The following is a 17,601-nucleotide window of genomic DNA, read 5'->3' on the forward strand; positions in this document are numbered from 1 at the left end:
CGCGTTAATTAAGCTCTACTGTTGTGTCTTTAAAATACTAGTGAATATACAAATAATTTGGGATTGAAAGGTTGGTCTTGTCTTCAGCCTCACAACATTAATAATGATGCAAGTAATAATTCATACCCGATAAAGATAAATTGTCCTTAATCGGAGCCTTTTATCAAACCCCAAATCAAGCCTTTTTTCAATCTAATTGGAAACCTGGAAATTTCCATTTCGATGGGGATTCCCCTTGACGTCATCTATATCGATAGTGAAACAGAAAGGTAGGTAGGGCCTCAAGACAATGGTACTCCCAGTGTTTTAAATAATTATAAGATATCACTTTGAATTAAATAGCATATATAAATGTATAAAACGCAGCATTTCATAGATAGGATATAACACACAGTGTAAACTGTTACATGTTTCACGAACTTAGAAGGCGTAAAGACATCCGATCATCTACAATATGGCGATCTACATTATTGAGGCCAACGACGTAAAACGACCTAGTTTACCTAGTCAGGCCATTGCACACGGAGCTATTTAAAATCGTTTAACTATATTGGCGGGAGCTAGAGTAGCGTACAAGATCACCTGCTACAGTGTAGCATTACCGGTAACTACCGGTACATGTTAAAAACAGGGTGATACTAGTAAGTACACTGAGATGCATATTTTAAGAGATGCATATTTGGAATCTTTTAAAGAAAACTATATAAACATTATCATATACCCAGTTCATATTGTGTGAACTTGTAACTCCAGGTCAGCTGAACAAACCGTATCTCAGGTGAATAGTCCTGCCCAGTGGCTGCATCTCGTTAAGGCACACTCACGATGTCGTCCCCTCTCCACGACGCTGCAGAGGTAGGAGATATCGACAAAGAGCGTCGCCTGCTAGAAAGTCAAATATACTATGTAAACGAGAGGACAGACATGGGTGGATGGGGTGGACTTGTAAGTATTGCCAAAAATGAGCATGCAAAGCATATTGAGAATTTGCTACTGATATGAATAAAAAGGCAGTAATTGGAAATTGATAATAGTTGATAATAGTTACACAGTAACATGCCTCGCAAACATTGTACAGAGCGCGTGGAGCACTGCACTGAAGGTACATGTATATGCATGGTGCTTGAAATGTACACGTTTTAGTTTGGTTGCGTTACACAAGTAGTTTTTAATTGTTTAAAATGCATTTTCGTCCGTTAACATTACACGTGGGTTTTTATACTCTTTTTGAAATGTGTGTTAACCGATTGTGACTTGTAATTAATACTTCATACTTAATAATAATCTCAAATTAAGGAATCAAAAGAATCTTAATTCAAATTCTAGTCCTTAAATCCGTGTATAACACCATTTGTGAATTTTCAAAAAAACTTATAAGTTCGATTTGACACTTGAAAATAAAACCTCTTAAGTCTCTCTTTGTTACATACGTAGTTATCAAATATACAGGGTTACTACTTAATTTGGAATTTTTTTATCATTGTTATTTTTGAGTGCTTATTAAAATTTATTTGGCTTGACCCATCAAAAAAGTATGTCATTGAGTGATAAAAATATCCAGTCTTCAATTGTGAGATATTTTGGTCAATAATATCAAATCTGACATAAGATGGCATTCAAAAGAAAAGAACACCCCCAGAAAACCATATCAACAGTTTGATGTCAATATTAATTTTAAGCTCAAATATTAAAGAAAATGATAGCCTCCGGACAGTGATATGTTACCCAGTCAAAGAACTCATTACAGTAAATCATGAAAAGGCATCAATAGCGGGTATGACTTCCAGCAGCCGCTTGCAGCGCCCTCATCCTACATGGCATACCCTGTGACAGGTTTTTTACAGTTTGGATGGGGATATCATTCCACGCAGTGATATTTGCCTGTCGCAGTTCATCACTCTTTATCGGCCGATGACCATAGCTATTAATTCTGTGAGTTACTTCCGCACACATATTTTCAATTGGGTTAATATCTGGAGAGTTTGCAGGCCAGGGCAGTTGTTGAACCTATCGGTTTTGAAGAAAAACAGTGATTCTGCGAGCTCGATGTGGGGTTGCGCAGTCGTCTTGGTACACAAAGTTGTTCCTGAAATGACTCGTACAAATCGAAGCATTGTTTGCTGTAGAATGTCTCTGTAGGAACCCTGGTTGAGATTGCCTCCCAGAAAAACCAACTGGTTCTGGGCAACGGCATGAAATGCTCCCAAAACAGAAATGTTACCATCCCCTTCTTGCACCCTAGGTAGCACATAATCATCGTTTTTGCCTCTTGTACACGTCGGCGGACACGGATTTGACAGTCAACCCTATAAACTCCATATCCGGCCTCATCGCCGCAAACCGACGTGATTCCAGTGTTTTGGCTGCAAACGCACGTAATCCCCAGCCCTTTGCCAACGTCGCTGTATATGACCTGCTGTTAACAGTGGTTTCTCTACTGGTCTTCGTGCAAAATAACCGGCTTGCAGTAATCTCTTGTTCACGAGGGACCTTGAAACGGGCGTTTGAATGACATTCTGCCACTCTTTTCTGAGGACACTGCTTGTCTTTGTACGACCAGCACGGTTAACTCTAAGTAGAAAGCGATCCTGTCTTTTTGTTATGATACGCAGACACCCTGGCCGAGGTGTTGGAGCAGGTGCTTTTGTTGTAGCATTACTTTGGAGGACTTTACTAACGGTTCCTGATAAATGTTTCATTGCCTGGCAACGGCTGTCCGTTTCTGGCCATTTTGTCTAAGAGCAATAATCCTATTGTAAGCTGCGTTGCTCAGCTGTTGAACCATATCTTCTCCAAGGTACCTGTCAAGTTTCAGAGCGATTGCTTCTGTAATTACACGCCAAAGATTGGCCAAACCCATGCGTTTTTATACAAGAGCAGAAATTGCCGAAAAGACCACCCTTCACATTTCTGACCACAGAACATGCAACTGCATGCATCAATTGTTTCGAGAGTTGTGTGGCAATTAGGTAACACACCTAGCTACATATGGAGTGACACCTCAATTTTGGATTTAATGAAGTTAGAGAGAAAATAAATATTTTGTAGACAATTTACTGGCCAAAAAATAATATTCCACATTAAGTAGTAACCCTGTATTTAATGTATTTTTGCATTAACATATTATGTTTTTTAAAAATTATTATTGATACGTGAATAAACCTATTGCGGCATGTAATTAATCTTTAATACTCTTAAATAATCTCATATTGAAAAATCTAAGAATCTTAATTCGAGGTCCAGTCCTTATATCCGTATATCGAATCATTTGTGAATATTCAAATCAAAGAACTCTACAGTTGGATTTTACACTTTAAATTATCTTCCTTAAAATGTAAACCGAAACCAAAGAAGCCGTAGGCCCTACAAAGGAGGAATTTTGCAATGTATTCGAGTTTTAAGAAAGACACCTCAGATATCTTTGAAATAACAAAAAACCTAATATATACCAACATTACGCACGGCCTTACAGGATACACGTTAGCAGTCTTCCCTTCAATAACACATTAGTATAAATATCAACATGTACATCATCTCCCTTACCTGCTGTGATGTACTAGAATATCATCTCTTTGATGCTCTGCTGTTTGAAGATCAAAATAATTTTGATTTATTCAATTAACATTTATCCCATTTTATAAAAATCCACTTACATGACATAAAATATCTGTCTGTCTGGTATGTCGCTTCATTGAAAACATTGTGTATCTTCAGGATGGCTGGACACCTCTTCATTACGCTGCTTTGTGTGGTCACTGTAATGCCGCAGCTCTCCTCATCCAGCACGGAACTGATCCCTCCAGTACTGACAAGGTATGTATAAGTGTGTTATACTTGAAATATACCACCCCTTCTTTAGTTTTTCTGTGTTATATACGAAGTAATTGAATATCTTTAAAATACCGATAACTAAAAACTGCTAATATTTCATCAACATTACACACGTTAATACACATATTAATAAAGCATTAACGGATAAACGTCAGTAGTCTTTCCTTCAACAACACATAAGTAAAGATACCAACATTTACATAATCTTCCTTACGTTCTGTTGTGCATATGTCATCTCTCTGAAGCACTGTTTTTTAAAGATGAAAATAGTTTTGATACATTTAATTAACAGTGCACCCCGTTTTATAATGATCCATTTACATTTCATAAAACTTGTCTGTCTGGTATGTCACTTCATTGAGAGCATTGTGTATCTTCAGGATGGCAGGACGCCTCTTCATTGCGCTGTTATATGTGGTCACTACGATGTAGCAGCTCTCCTCATCCAGCACGGAGCTGATCTTTCCAGTACAGACGAAGTATGTATATGTGTGTTATACTTGAAATATACCACCCCTTCATTAGTTTGTCTGTGTTTTATACGAAGTAATTGAATATCTTTAAAATACCGATAACTAAAAACTGCTAATATTTACTGCTAACATTACACACGGTCTTAATATTAATAAAGTATTTTAATGCTTATCCCTTAAAAGGGATAAACGCTAGCAGCCTTTCCTTTGACAACACATTAGTATAGATACCAACATCTACATAATCTTCCTTACGTGTTTGCGTATATGTCATCTTCCTTAAGCACTGTTTTTTAAAGATGAAAATAGTTTTGATACATTTAATTAAAAGTGACCCCCCCTGTTTTATAATGATCCATTTACATTTCATACAATATGTGTCTGTCTGGTATGTCACTTCATTAAAAATATTGTGTATCTCCAGTATGGCTGGACGCCTCTTCATTACGCTGCTGAGGGTGGTCACTGCGATGTAGTAACTCTCCTCATCCAGCACGGAGCTGATCCCTCCAGTACTAACAAGGTATGTATATGTGTGTTATACTTGAAATATACCACCCCTTCTTTAGTTTGTCTGTGTTTTATACGAAGTAATTGAATATCTTTAAAATACTGATAACTAAAAACTGCTAATATTTCATCAACATTACACACGGTCTTAATATTAATAAAGCATTAAGGGATAAACGCTAGCAGCCTTTCCTTTAACAACACATTAGTATAGATACCAACATCTACATAATCTTCCTTACGTGCTTGCGTATATGTCATCTTCCTTAAGCACTGTTTTTTAAAGATGAAAATAGTTTTGATACATTTAATTAAAAGTGCCCCCCCCCCCTCCCCGTTTTATAATGATCCATTTACATTTCATACAATATGTGTCTGTCTGGTATGTCACTTCATTGAAAACATTGTGTATCTTCAGCTTGGCAGGACGCCTCTTCATTGCGCTGCTAGAGTTGGTCACTGCAATGCAGTAACTCTCCTCATCCAGCACGGAGCTGATCCCCGCCGTGAAGACATTGTAGGTATATGTGCGGTGCTTGAAAAAACAACCCAATCATCAGTGTCTATTTTTTATATACGCAGAAATTAAATATATTTAATTTATATTTTTCATTAACATATTGTGTATTTTAAATATTATTATCATTGATACATTTATAAAGTAATTGCGGTATTTAATTAATCTTTGATACTCTAAAATAATCTCAAATTGAGAAATCGAAAGAATCTCTACTCGAGGCCCAGTCCTTAAACCCAAATATCGAATCCTTTATGAAGTTTCAAAATAAAGAACAATACAGTTGGATTTACGCTTTAAATTGCTGAAAATATTCCTTAAAAAATGCTATATCACATAAGTTTAAATATCTACAGGTACATCATCTCCCTTACCTGCTGTGATATACTAGTATGTTATCTCTTTGAGGCACTGCTGTTTGAAGGTCAAATAATTTTGATTGATTCAATCAACAGTGCATCCCATTTTATTAAAAATCCACTTACATTTCATACAATATGTGTGTGTCTGGTATGTCACTTCATTAAAAGCATTGTGTATATCTCCAGGATGGCGGGACGCCTCTTCATTACGCTGCTCATTTTGGTGACTACGATTTCAAATTGAGAAATCAAAAGAATCTCAGTTCGAGGCCCAGTCCTTAAACCCGAATATCTAATCCGTTGTGAATTTTGAAAATAATTTTGCTGAAAATATTCTTTAAAAATGTAACCCGAAAACCAAAGATCCCGTACAAAGAAGAAAATGTGAAACGTATGCAAGTTTTAAGAAAGACTCCTCAGGCTGTTGATCATGTCGAAAAGTTACAACGTGCTGTTTGCGTCCTCCAAAAGCCGCACTGTATTCCATGAAATTATTTTGTTTAATGAAATTAATATTATCTATCCTTTATTTGTATCATCACACTAAGAAATATTCAGAAAATGGATGAAAAGCTTGTAACTTTGTACTCTTTACTTTATATTTGTATATAAATATATATATTCTTCGGGGGGAATCGTCCGGGGGGAATTGTCCTTGGGGGGAATTGTCCGGGGGGGAATTGTCCTGATACCAAATATTCCATATTAAATGTCAAGTCTGTATCTACATCATTTCTTAGCAGCAGTTATGTACTAGTGTTACACGTATTTTAGACAGTCTTGTTTGTAAAGGAAAATGGGAATGGTATAATTCCTTTCCCTCCCACATTGGTAACAGTCATTCAATCAAAATATCTAATCAATATGTTTGAAAATACTTAATTTATGGCTGTTTTAGGAGGTGTCAAGGCCAGGATGAACAGCAAAATAGGTCAATCTACACATAATTATTAAAAATATAAAATAACGCTATTATCTGACTAGTTTTAATGTTCTGTTATTCTCAACAGAGCGGGAATTGTATGACACATGTTGAATAAATCAGTTTATTTGATTTCAGTTCGGTATAAAGCCCAGTTATTGTGCACGGTGTCATGGTAATGGTGATATAGACACGCTGCTGAGGAGGTTTGAAAGTGATCATATCCAGGTAAGTTTATGCACAGCATACAAATACCTAGCACATGAGTTAAATATCATAACAGTTGTGTAGCATACAAGAAACGCCAGTCAAATCTACACTAAGCATGATCATGATTTAATTTTTTACATTTTTCTTACTTACCATCTGAACTGATAGGTTTGATTGTAAACCTGATGCTGTATGTGTGACCATGGTAGCTACAGTACTCATCCGACGACTTTAAAACCTCCCTGCCTTAGAACATTTCTGTAATATGGACGATATTGCAGGACTTTATTTCCAATACCAGTCAATGTTTTTTTTACTTATCATCCAGTGAGGGCACGCCCAATTAATCACATTTAAATTTCGCTATAATAATTGTTTCATTTAGATTGACCCGGTTCCTGTTAATGGTGATATATCTATAATAATATGTAGTAATTTCAAGTCTGACGTATTATCTTTTGCTGAAGTTTTTTTTTTTTTTTTTCTGTATATAAGAAAAGGTACCATCTCAAAAGGTGACCAAAGCTTTTTAATGCTAGAACATTCGGTACAATATAATATTCTTTTTGCTGTATATAAGAAAAGTAACCATCTCAAAAGGTGACCAAAGCTTTTCAATGCTAAAACATTCAGTACATCCGTATTACATTATCGGGATGGTATTCCTTAACGATATCTGTATTAAAGTTGAACGTTTATCAAAGAAAAGAAAGGCGGAACCGGGGAGTATCACAATAGGACACGTGCTTCCATTTCTCGTCCTTTATCTACTGTGTACATAAGAAAGCACGCATTGTAAAAACCAGCCATTGGTCTTTAAGGTTTTTTGTTGTTAATTTTTTAACCAAAAGTCAACTGAGAATGCCAGATACAGTTTTCCGCTACATAGTTTATTTAAGGCTAAAAGTCAAGTCTAAATAACTGTAAAGCTCTCTCTATCTGTCCGTCCCTCGAGTCTCAGTCCCTCCCTCCATCTCGATATCCCTTTATTCAACTGCATTTTAAATAGACCTTATCTAATATGCAACCAGCAACATATTCTATGTTACTGGCCTGAATATATTAAAGCTGAATCGTTGGTGCATTTCGCATAACATGTAACTTGTCTGAACAAATATAAAAATCACATTCAAACTATCAATACTAATTTTTCATGCAGCTTGCCACATACACAGCTTGCCACATCACAATTTACCTGTCTGAACAGATATGCAAATCACTTTCAAACTGTAACTGCCACCATTTGTTCACTACAACTTCTTCTTATAACTGTCCAGAACCAGTCTCCCTCCCACGTTGTGTCCTCATGGTACATTGTACAGACGGATAGATCTAAAATCCCCGGCGTTGTTAAATTTGTTCGTTGCTTCCTTTGCCTCTGCTAGCCACTTTCATGGATATGCCACTTGTGTTAAAGCTTTTAATAAGCTCTTAAGACAATCTCAGGACGCAGACGATAGTATACGAGGAGCAATTTTTTTCAGTCACGGCTGCATCTCGCATATAAATGATTCCACGGCACTTTTGATCTGTGAGCACAAGTATATCTTCGCTCATTTTACTTACGAGTCAATTATCAAGAAATATCACCAACCCAGCTGCCATTTCTCCACGAAATGTTACAATTTGATTTTGAATAAGACATTATCCACGGCCCGACGTTGGGTATTCCGAGGCATTTTGCAAGACATGCTGTATATGCAAATGTTTGATGTTTATTAGAAAAAATATACAACATTTTATTTATTTATTTTTATTTATTATTTTTTTTTTTTTTAGGAATTCATGATAACGAGAACGTTGGAGCATGTCTCTGCCGAGATGAGCCTTGATGACTTTTTCCTTCCCACCGATGGGATCAATAATAATTTTCCTGGTGAGGTTGAAAAGCAAAAGGTCCAGCGGTTGAAGCAATGGGCAAATTCAAATAATTTCAAAACTATCCAAGGATTAAAAGCTGGCCTTACAGCTCAAGGACGCGAGGAGCTTTGCGGTGAGTTTACTCAGAATAAAAAAAAACGTGAATAATTTTGCAACTTTCTCTACTTTTTAAACAAAATCCATGTCAATGTTTTGAACGCCATTTCATTCATTATTTATTTAAACACTGACTGTGCTAGATTGGATACTCCGTTACTCTGTAAATAAATTAGTTTTGAAGTATTAATAACTGGTTCACTTTATTCACAAAGTCAGGAAATTGGGTATGATATATACCAAACTGTATTATTCTTTTCACTTATAGCAGGGAAATATATAATTCACTTTCATGGTAATTAAGCGAATTGCAATTTATAAGAATATATATATATATACATATATATAACCAATACCTATTATACCATTATCCTCAAATATATATATATATATATATATATATATATATATATATATATATATATATATACAACTGTATATATATATAAATATATAAAGTGCCAATACCTGTATACCATCGCCTTAAAACAATATCTTTGTTTGAGTGCCTTTATGTCAAAAATAATGTTTTAATGCATACAAATGGTAATACACATGTACATTCAAGAGACGGGTAATACATTTGCACTTCTTCATTGATGCTGATTAGCAAATACTCTACCAAAAGCTTCAGATCCCATGCGACTTGTCAGCCACGTGCATTTCATTTTCAAGCTTCTACATATTCATCCAGATTATGTGTTACATGTACCCCAAGGCACAGTTGATGTAGACGAGACACGTTTGTGATAAGCGCGGTAATTAAACCTTAATATTGCCCGCTGATGTTCTAATTCGACAAGTGGCCATGTGTATTGTATGAAAATGCCAAATAAAGCAATGACACTCTGAAACTTGCCTACAAATTTTCTAATTTACACTTTTCAATTTCCTAGCATGGAAGTTGAATCCTGCCATTACGATGCATACCTGATCCACGGCAGTACTGAAGGCAGTTGAGTCACACAAAATACGCTGCTGCTATGCACCTCGTGATTTCAAGTCTACAGAATCAACCGAGGCAAACATCAATGAAGCGGTGGCATTGTCCAGATGCGCTGTGGATTTCCTGTCTCGGAACTCCATAAGAGAGAACTGGTGTAAACACGCAAGAGAATTGGCCGTGGTCAAGTCAATTGAGGTCGAAGACTTTGTGGTGATCCCAGCGATTTTGGACGTGAAATGGTCGGATTTGCCTTACGGTTACAAAGCCAGAAAAACCATCCAAATGGATAGCCAAGATTTTATCCCCACTCTTGTCAAAGCTATTAAAGGTATTTTTTCTTTTAGCTCATGTACTGTGTTAACAGTAATTTTATATTTACAGCATTTTATATTAAACTTTTTGTTACCCACGCCTATGTTTTAAAGGCAGACGGAGTGTTTCAGACAGAATTAATCATTCTCAGAGTGAAAGTGTTGATCCATACAGTTGTATTATTTTAAAATAATAAAAATGATTCTAATACTGGATTCTAATACGTTAAGACGGAATCACGCCGTTTATCATAACACTTAACAAAATGAAAAGTTTGCTGCAAAATCTGCTGCAAACTTAACAGTTCGCATGAAACCGTTTACAGGTTGTTGCAAGAAAATAACTGTTGCTACTAAGTTGCAAAGGCATCTTGAATTTACGGCAATTTTGCAACGCGTATTTATATCCACTCAAATGTAATACTGCGTCAGTTTCATGGTAAAAATTCATTTTTGCAAATTTGCAGCACATTTGCGGGAACAGTTTGCAAGAAGCCTAAAACTTTGCTTAGGGGATGTCTTCGGCATGTGAATTGGGTTGTCACTGGTGATAACGTTCCAATGTATTAGAATCATTTTCATTATTTTAGCATGAGGAATTATTTATACATATGAGGTGATTTGTTTTGCGCCATATAGCGGTCTGCTACCTCAACTGGAAAAGACCATCTCTTGAGAGGACTGCTTGCAACGTAACAAATAAATAATGAAAACTGTGATTAATAATTTAAAATCCCATACTGTGTACGTGCATAGAGCTAATTATAGGAGCTCTGTCTGAATAAGCCGATGCCATACTTTCTGTAGCACTGATTTTTTTCCGTATGAGATTTGATTATCATTTATATTAATTTTATTTGAATCCCTTTTATTTTTCAATCTTTATTATTGAAGCGACTGGCTGAATCAATATATTGGTACACTTTACACACGCAGAATAAGCTTCAATATCTGTGTTCGCGATAATATTTTTCTCTGTGAATATCCTATATCCATATGATAAAATTAACAAAGATAAATTATGCAATTTTCATTTCTTGAAAATTTAACATATACAGTATTAGATACAATTGAAGTGTTTAAATTGACCACCACTTTGATTAAATATCAATTCAGATATTTTTCATTGAAGGTCCGACAGCTGATCCATGCTATGGCGAGCTCCGCAGCGAGAACGAAAACGTAAAACAAGAGAATAATCTACTCCGCAGTGAGAATGAAAACTTGAAAGCAGAGCTACAAGAAATGAGACAACAACTAGAAGATTCGAATGCGTTGATCAGGCAACAGAAGGCAGATATGCAGAAAGAAGTGACCTTTAACTAACTGTAATGTAGATGATGCATCTTGTTAAAGGAAGGAACTTTTTTGTATTTATGTGACTTAATTCTGCGGGGTTGGACGGAATGAGCTTTGCCTGTAGTTTAAGTCACTATTATCTATATAGCATGGCCCAAGGCTGGACCTTTTGACATCGCTCCTTGCTGAAAATTGCGGGAGGAAGAAAGCTAGTGTTTTCAATGCTGCGTTGTATGCATCTCCCTATTATGACTCTAATATTAGACGGGGGTAGGGGGGCATTGTCTGGGTAATACGTAATACGTATCTACCCTCTACCAGGGCGACTGATAGATTTTTTCACAGATTTTCACAGATATGTCTCTAGATAGATGGATGGTCATTTTGGTTCAAACTCACTTTGTTCAGAAATTCCATGTGGAAACAAAATTATCTCTGCGCGCGCGCCTAAGGCTTTGTACTTGCTCTGCATGAGCTGAGCTTCACAACGATGTGATATCTGCTCGTTACGCAACCAGTCTAAGGCTTTTTTATCTGTCACAGAAGAGCAAGTGATTAAAGTCAGAGCAATAAACTGTCTTCATTGCTGTCACGCAGTCTTAGACTGGACCTGCTAAGTGACAGTGCCTGAGCAGTTATGCAAACAATTACCAGCCATGTAATCAGCCTCGAGATTTCTCAACAGGGTGAGTTTGAACCAAAATGACCATCTATCTATCTATCTAGAGACATATCTGTGAATATCTGTGAAAAATCTATGTCGCCCTGGTAGAGCGTAATACGTATCTGTCTGTATACATACAGGTAATGTACATGTAATAAACATGTATATACGGTATTTACACCGTTGGTCCAAAACGTTAGGCATATTTTCCAGAAAATTAAACCCATAAAGTTATTTTACGAGCCAGGATTCATGGTTTATGTTTATTTTGATAACTTATGTGCTTATTGAAGGAATTCGGTGGGATTTGACAGTTTACTTAATACTATGAGATATTTATGTATGACACAAGTGCTGAAGGGGGTCTTTGATCAATTTATAAATAATGGTGTAAGAGATAAAAAAATCTCACTATTTAATAGGTTTGCTAGATATCAATACAGTTTAGTTTATAGTTTATTTCACTGTAACATATGCATCCACTTGTGTGGATGAAAATGGCAATATGAATACAATTTTTGTGAACATGCTATTAAACAATCACAATGAGTAATTTACTTATTTACTAAAAAAACAGTACCTGTAGGTTATGAAAATGTCGTAAACATTGATAGCATGGTTTGCCCTTGGATATGAACCAGTTATAACAGGAGAAGCTGATGTATTTTCCCCTCGAAGCATGATAAAAGGCGCCACTGTTTCATACCTTGACAAAGGGTCAGGGTTCCGTAACTCGAAAGCATTGCGAATTGCGACACCATGTAATGTGATATCGCTATCGCAATATGCGATGCTTTCGAGTTACGGAGCCTATGCAGGGCCCCATAACTCGAAAGCATTGCGCATTGCGACTGAGCGCAAGCGTCTCGATTTCATAACCCGCCCATACTCGCCCCGTTAATACATTGTAGCCTCTATGTGATAATGTTATTTGCAATACGCGATGCTTTCGAGTTACGGGGTCTAGGTCTGCAGACTTATTACCTCGGATTTCTCACAATACACTCATTTTTTATGAAAGAAGAACTGCACTGGTCGCATTTTTATTCTTGAGTAATTGGAAATGATTTCGAGAAAGTTATCCGTTTTCTCTGGCATCTTTAGCAAATGGCAATTACGTTCAATCTCCTAAAACAGATTTTTTTGAAAACAGATGTCCGTCCGTAAGAAGCAGATCTACAGTACTTTGACAAGGTCCGTGAAGGAGTTCTTTTGGCAAACGTCACCCCTTATTTTAAGACCCAAGTAGGGACATACATTTAGAATAACTGTTTGTGGTGATGGATATTGCAATGAATTTTAAAACAGCATAGTATATTCTAGTATATGCTCTTCAAAAGAGCTGAAAGTACACACACACACACACAAATAATTTTCATAATAATGATAACGCCCCCCCCCCCCCAACTTCATCGTAATTGCCTGTTTTAACACCGTAAACAGGTACCGGTAGGTTAAAAAATGTCGTAAACATTGATAACATTGAAGCCGCTATATACTTTCACCTGGAAACATGACAAAGGACGCCACTGGTTCTTTAAATAGATTATAATTGGACAAAGGGTCAGATCTGAAGACTTGATTCGTCTCCGTCCGTCTGTTGTGATGATGTAGACATGTGTACCGGTAGTGATGATTTGAATCACACCAATAAATGATTAAAGGAATGGAATTGGCAAAGAATAAAGGGGCCATTCAGAATGAGCAAATCCGAGTGCTAACTGGGGCACGACCTACATATGGCGGACCTACATGAAAGGAAGACCTCTACATCTTGTAATGGTCTCCCCGCCTCTCACACACCTCTCCAAACACTGTGCCCCTGCAGGGATCTTTAAAGGAATGTCAATATAATAGTATTCATGTATATGCTGAAAAGTAACATTTCACGCCTTTGACATTTTCATATAACAGCAAGTATTAATCTCTCAGTATTCAATTTTCTAACCCAATCTAAGAAAACGGGCAAATTGTTATTTTACCACTTAAATAATTTTACGAAAATGTATTACCGTGTTTATCCGTAATATATTCCAAGGTGAATGCTTATAGCTTTCCATTTAATTCAATTTTATTTTTGCTTATTTTTCTTCTATTTATTTTATTCAATTTCATTTCTCTTAATTGTTTCAAATTTTATTATTCTATTTTATTTTATTTAACATGGCATATTATAAATATCTCATATATCAATAATCGATCACAATACGTTATCTAAGAAAACTATACATTGGTGTCCTACGGCTGCACAAAGAAGCAGCGGTGATAACATTAAATAAAACGTAATGTGACACCACAGCATTACTTCAGAGCAGAAAACCATCCATATTGAAATATAGCGAATCAATCAGTCTTTTGACATAATCTAAAACTTACTTGAAAATCCCGATAAAAAACCCCACCGTTCTCAAAACAAGGAAACGACGAAAAAAATCAAGTCTATTTTAACATCAGGAAAATGTTTGGTTCAATGGGTTTTCCCCTGTTACGTCATTCTTAACGAACCAGGAAGGTGAGTGGCACCTCAAAATTTTTCTTATATTTCAGATAATTATATGATATGGCTCTGACCATAATGGTGGTTAAATTAATAACTTTATTTAATAGATATAAGGACAGGACTCGCAATGTTAATTGCAACACTATTTACTAACTATATAAAGCTGTGATGAAATATATTAAGTTCGATCTTAGGCAAAACGGCGGCATACCGCGGTAGTGGATAAACACGCCAGTGAAAACTGGAAATGAAAACGATAACAAGCTTATCTATCAATCAAACCATAAAGAGTTCTCTTTCAATGACTGTCTACATATGAACACATAAAGGCCGGGTCACACTGCGCTTGCGACCTTTTTGCAACCTTTTTGCAACCACAAAATCTGGCGGTCGCTTGCGATCACTTTGCAAGCTAATTAAGGAGCTGTGGCCAATTTTGATCAGCAAGCAGTCGCAAACCGGTTGCAACAAGCTAATTAAGGTTGCAGTATGGTATCTGCAGCCTCTTAAACCCCCTTTACACTGGACGGCGTCCTTTCTGCGTCCTTTGTGCGACCATGAATCTGGCCAGGACGCCGTCGGACGCTCAAAGAACGCACAGTGATCGCCAAGGTCGCACAAAGAACGTTCAAGCATCGCCGAGGACGCCATGGACGCCGCGAAGTTTTGAGCATGTTCAAAACAATCGCAGAGAGAACGCGATGGAGGATGGTCGCTCAATGGACGCAGAAAGGACGCACAAGCATCGCCGTGGTCGCAGAGAGAACGCACAAGCACCGCCGAGGTCGCAGAGAGGACGCACAAGCATCGCCGCGGTCGTAGAAAGGAGGCACAAGCATCGCTTTGGTTGCAGAATGAAAACTCAAAGATCGTCCAGTGTTCGACACGTAGAACGTTATTTTTTTTCACTCTCAAACGGGGCCGTGCTGAGGTATTTTTCACCAGACAGGAATTCTAATGGCAACAGTGGTCTCATATCAGTCTCCGATTGTTTTTTCCCCTAAAATTCATGAAACGATCCTTTTTTTTTTTTTGAGGTTATTATAAAACGAATATTTTGCCTTTTTTACAAGATGCATTAATTGTCAGAACTTTTTGCTGAATGCTTCATTTGAAAACGGATTCAAGCATTCTATGTCGTGTCAGTCATACTTTCTCGTTTTCGGCGCCTGTCCATCCTTCTTATAAGGAAAACAATGAGCATCTGGCTGATTATCAGTCCATGCAGACCTTGCATCACTATAGTTTAAAGCGTTTATTCCCATTTATTTGTTTTGTGTGCTGGAAATGTTCTTTATTGGATGACCTGGTTAGAACCGATGAAAAAATATGAGTTAGAATATAGAGAAGGACGCCCAAACAACGCTCATCGGTCAAGCAGGATGCAGAATGATCGTAGAATGGACGCCACTGATCGCCGATGAAGGTACAGAGAACGCAGCAAGAATGCTCAATGGTCGCTCAAACATCGCAATGGATGCCTTGGGTTGCACAGGGGACGTACAGTGGAGGCAGGCAGGTTGCTCGCAGTTTTACAGGTAAAATCAAGATTCGGTCGTTCAAAGGACGCACAAGGGACGCAGACGCCTTTACACTGAGACACGATTTAATAGATTTGGCGACCGTTGAGCGTCCTGACCACATTTTTGAACGCAGAAGGGACGCAGAAAGGACGTCGTCCAGTGTAAAGGGGCCCTTATAGACCATCTTCAAGTTATAGGTTACCAGTCGCACACTGTTTGCCGAGCGATACACAACCTGTCTGCAACCACTTGGTGACCGAAAACCGGTTGCAGGACTGTAGCAATCGCTTGTCAACTGGCAGCAGCAAGGTCGCACAGAATATATATGTTGCCAACTTGTGACAGTAGCTGCTTTCCCATAAATTCCCCTCTCAAAAGACAAAAAATGTTCTAGTAAAACGACTCCTTTTCAAAAAGACGGGACTGCTATAATCATTGACTTTGTTTACCTAAGAAGTTAAACGAGTTAAAAAAACTCGAAAATACTGGGTGAACCCGTGGATTGCAAGACGTCCCTTGTAAGGCGATTACAAAGATTTGATGAAAGAACTTCCGACTTGAAAATTAGGAAGTTTTCATTTCCTTCCTAAAAATTGAACCAACAATGTTTTGTGAACTTTTGAAAAGGCTACACCCTCACCTAACGAAACCAGTGCTGTAATAAAAAACATAAACTTGCATACGTTTTAATCCTATTAATCTCATAATGCTCTTTAATATTTTCTTGTTCAAATACTTGGTCTTTGAGGTCGCAAGGCCTGTGCAGTAACGGTCACACTGGACAAAAAACCTCTTTGCGACTTGCAACTGTCACCGGTTGCAAAAAGGTCGGCGACCGGTTGCAACAACTCGCAAAGTGGTTTCCAAATGAACGCTGGGTTAATATCCAGTTGCGCCGGTTTTCGGTGCAGCACCGATAACCTCCTGGCGACCGAAAAACCTTCTTGTGGTATCCAACCGGTTACTAACAGGTCGCCGACTGCTTTGCAACTGATTTGCAACCGAATGTGTGGTTTTGCCTTTGTCTTTTTAACCCTAGGCGTTTGGCACTTACAATACAACGTAATTAAATCGTGACAAGTCATGCGCATCGTGTACTTTTTACACTCCCATCCTTGTAGTGAGGATACCAAGCACTGGGAAGATGTTAAATTGTTTGTGTTGAAACTATTTTTATTTAAGTCTATTGGACACATTTTACGATTTGTTCAATTATTTGTGGATAATTTTGATTGTTGAAATTATGATATTAAGTAGCAGTTATACCTTGCTGATTAAATTGCTTTTATTTTTCGTTTTCTCTGCATTCGTGTATTTGTTTCATTGTTTACTCTGATAATATGGCTTTGCAAATTTTAATTAACATACAGCGATATATTATTAAGGTTTTCGGCATTTTACCTATGATTTTCGCAAAATGATAAAATAAATAAACGTAGCGTCAAAAAATCGTACATTGCTTTTTTTTTTTTTTTTTTTTTTTTTTTTTTTTTTTTTTTTTTTTTTTTTTTGGTTTCGTAAGTGTGAAATACCTGCTATATGAAAGCCTTGGCAAT

General features: G+C 37.1%; 1 protein-coding gene across 2 annotated transcripts; it reads left to right on the top strand.

Moving 5' to 3' along the window:
• Positions 1–757: 757 nt before the first annotated feature.
• Positions 758–9,752, top strand: LOC106153456 (uncharacterized). Of its 2 annotated transcripts, XM_086998060.1 has the most exons (8): positions 758–945; positions 3,715–3,813; positions 4,212–4,310; positions 4,729–4,827; positions 5,233–5,331; positions 6,754–6,843; positions 8,605–8,818; positions 9,699–9,752. In XM_086998060.1, the coding sequence occupies exons 1-8, from the start codon at positions 826–828 to the stop codon at positions 9,734–9,736; spliced, it is 858 nt and encodes a 285-aa protein (XP_086854186.1). In that variant the 5' UTR covers positions 758–825; the 3' UTR covers positions 9,737–9,752. The 2 variants fall into 2 exon arrangements, with proteins under 2 accessions (XP_086854186.1, XP_086854187.1); XM_086998061.1 differs by lacking the exon at positions 4,212–4,310.
• The last annotated feature ends 7,849 nt before the right edge of the window (positions 9,753–17,601 follow it).

This window comes from Lingula anatina, chromosome 10 (genome assembly GCF_051362555.1).
Source record: "Lingula anatina isolate TDL-2025a chromosome 10, LinAna3.0, whole genome shotgun sequence".
Taxonomy (NCBI): domain Eukaryota; kingdom Metazoa; phylum Brachiopoda; class Lingulata; order Lingulida; family Lingulidae; genus Lingula; species Lingula anatina.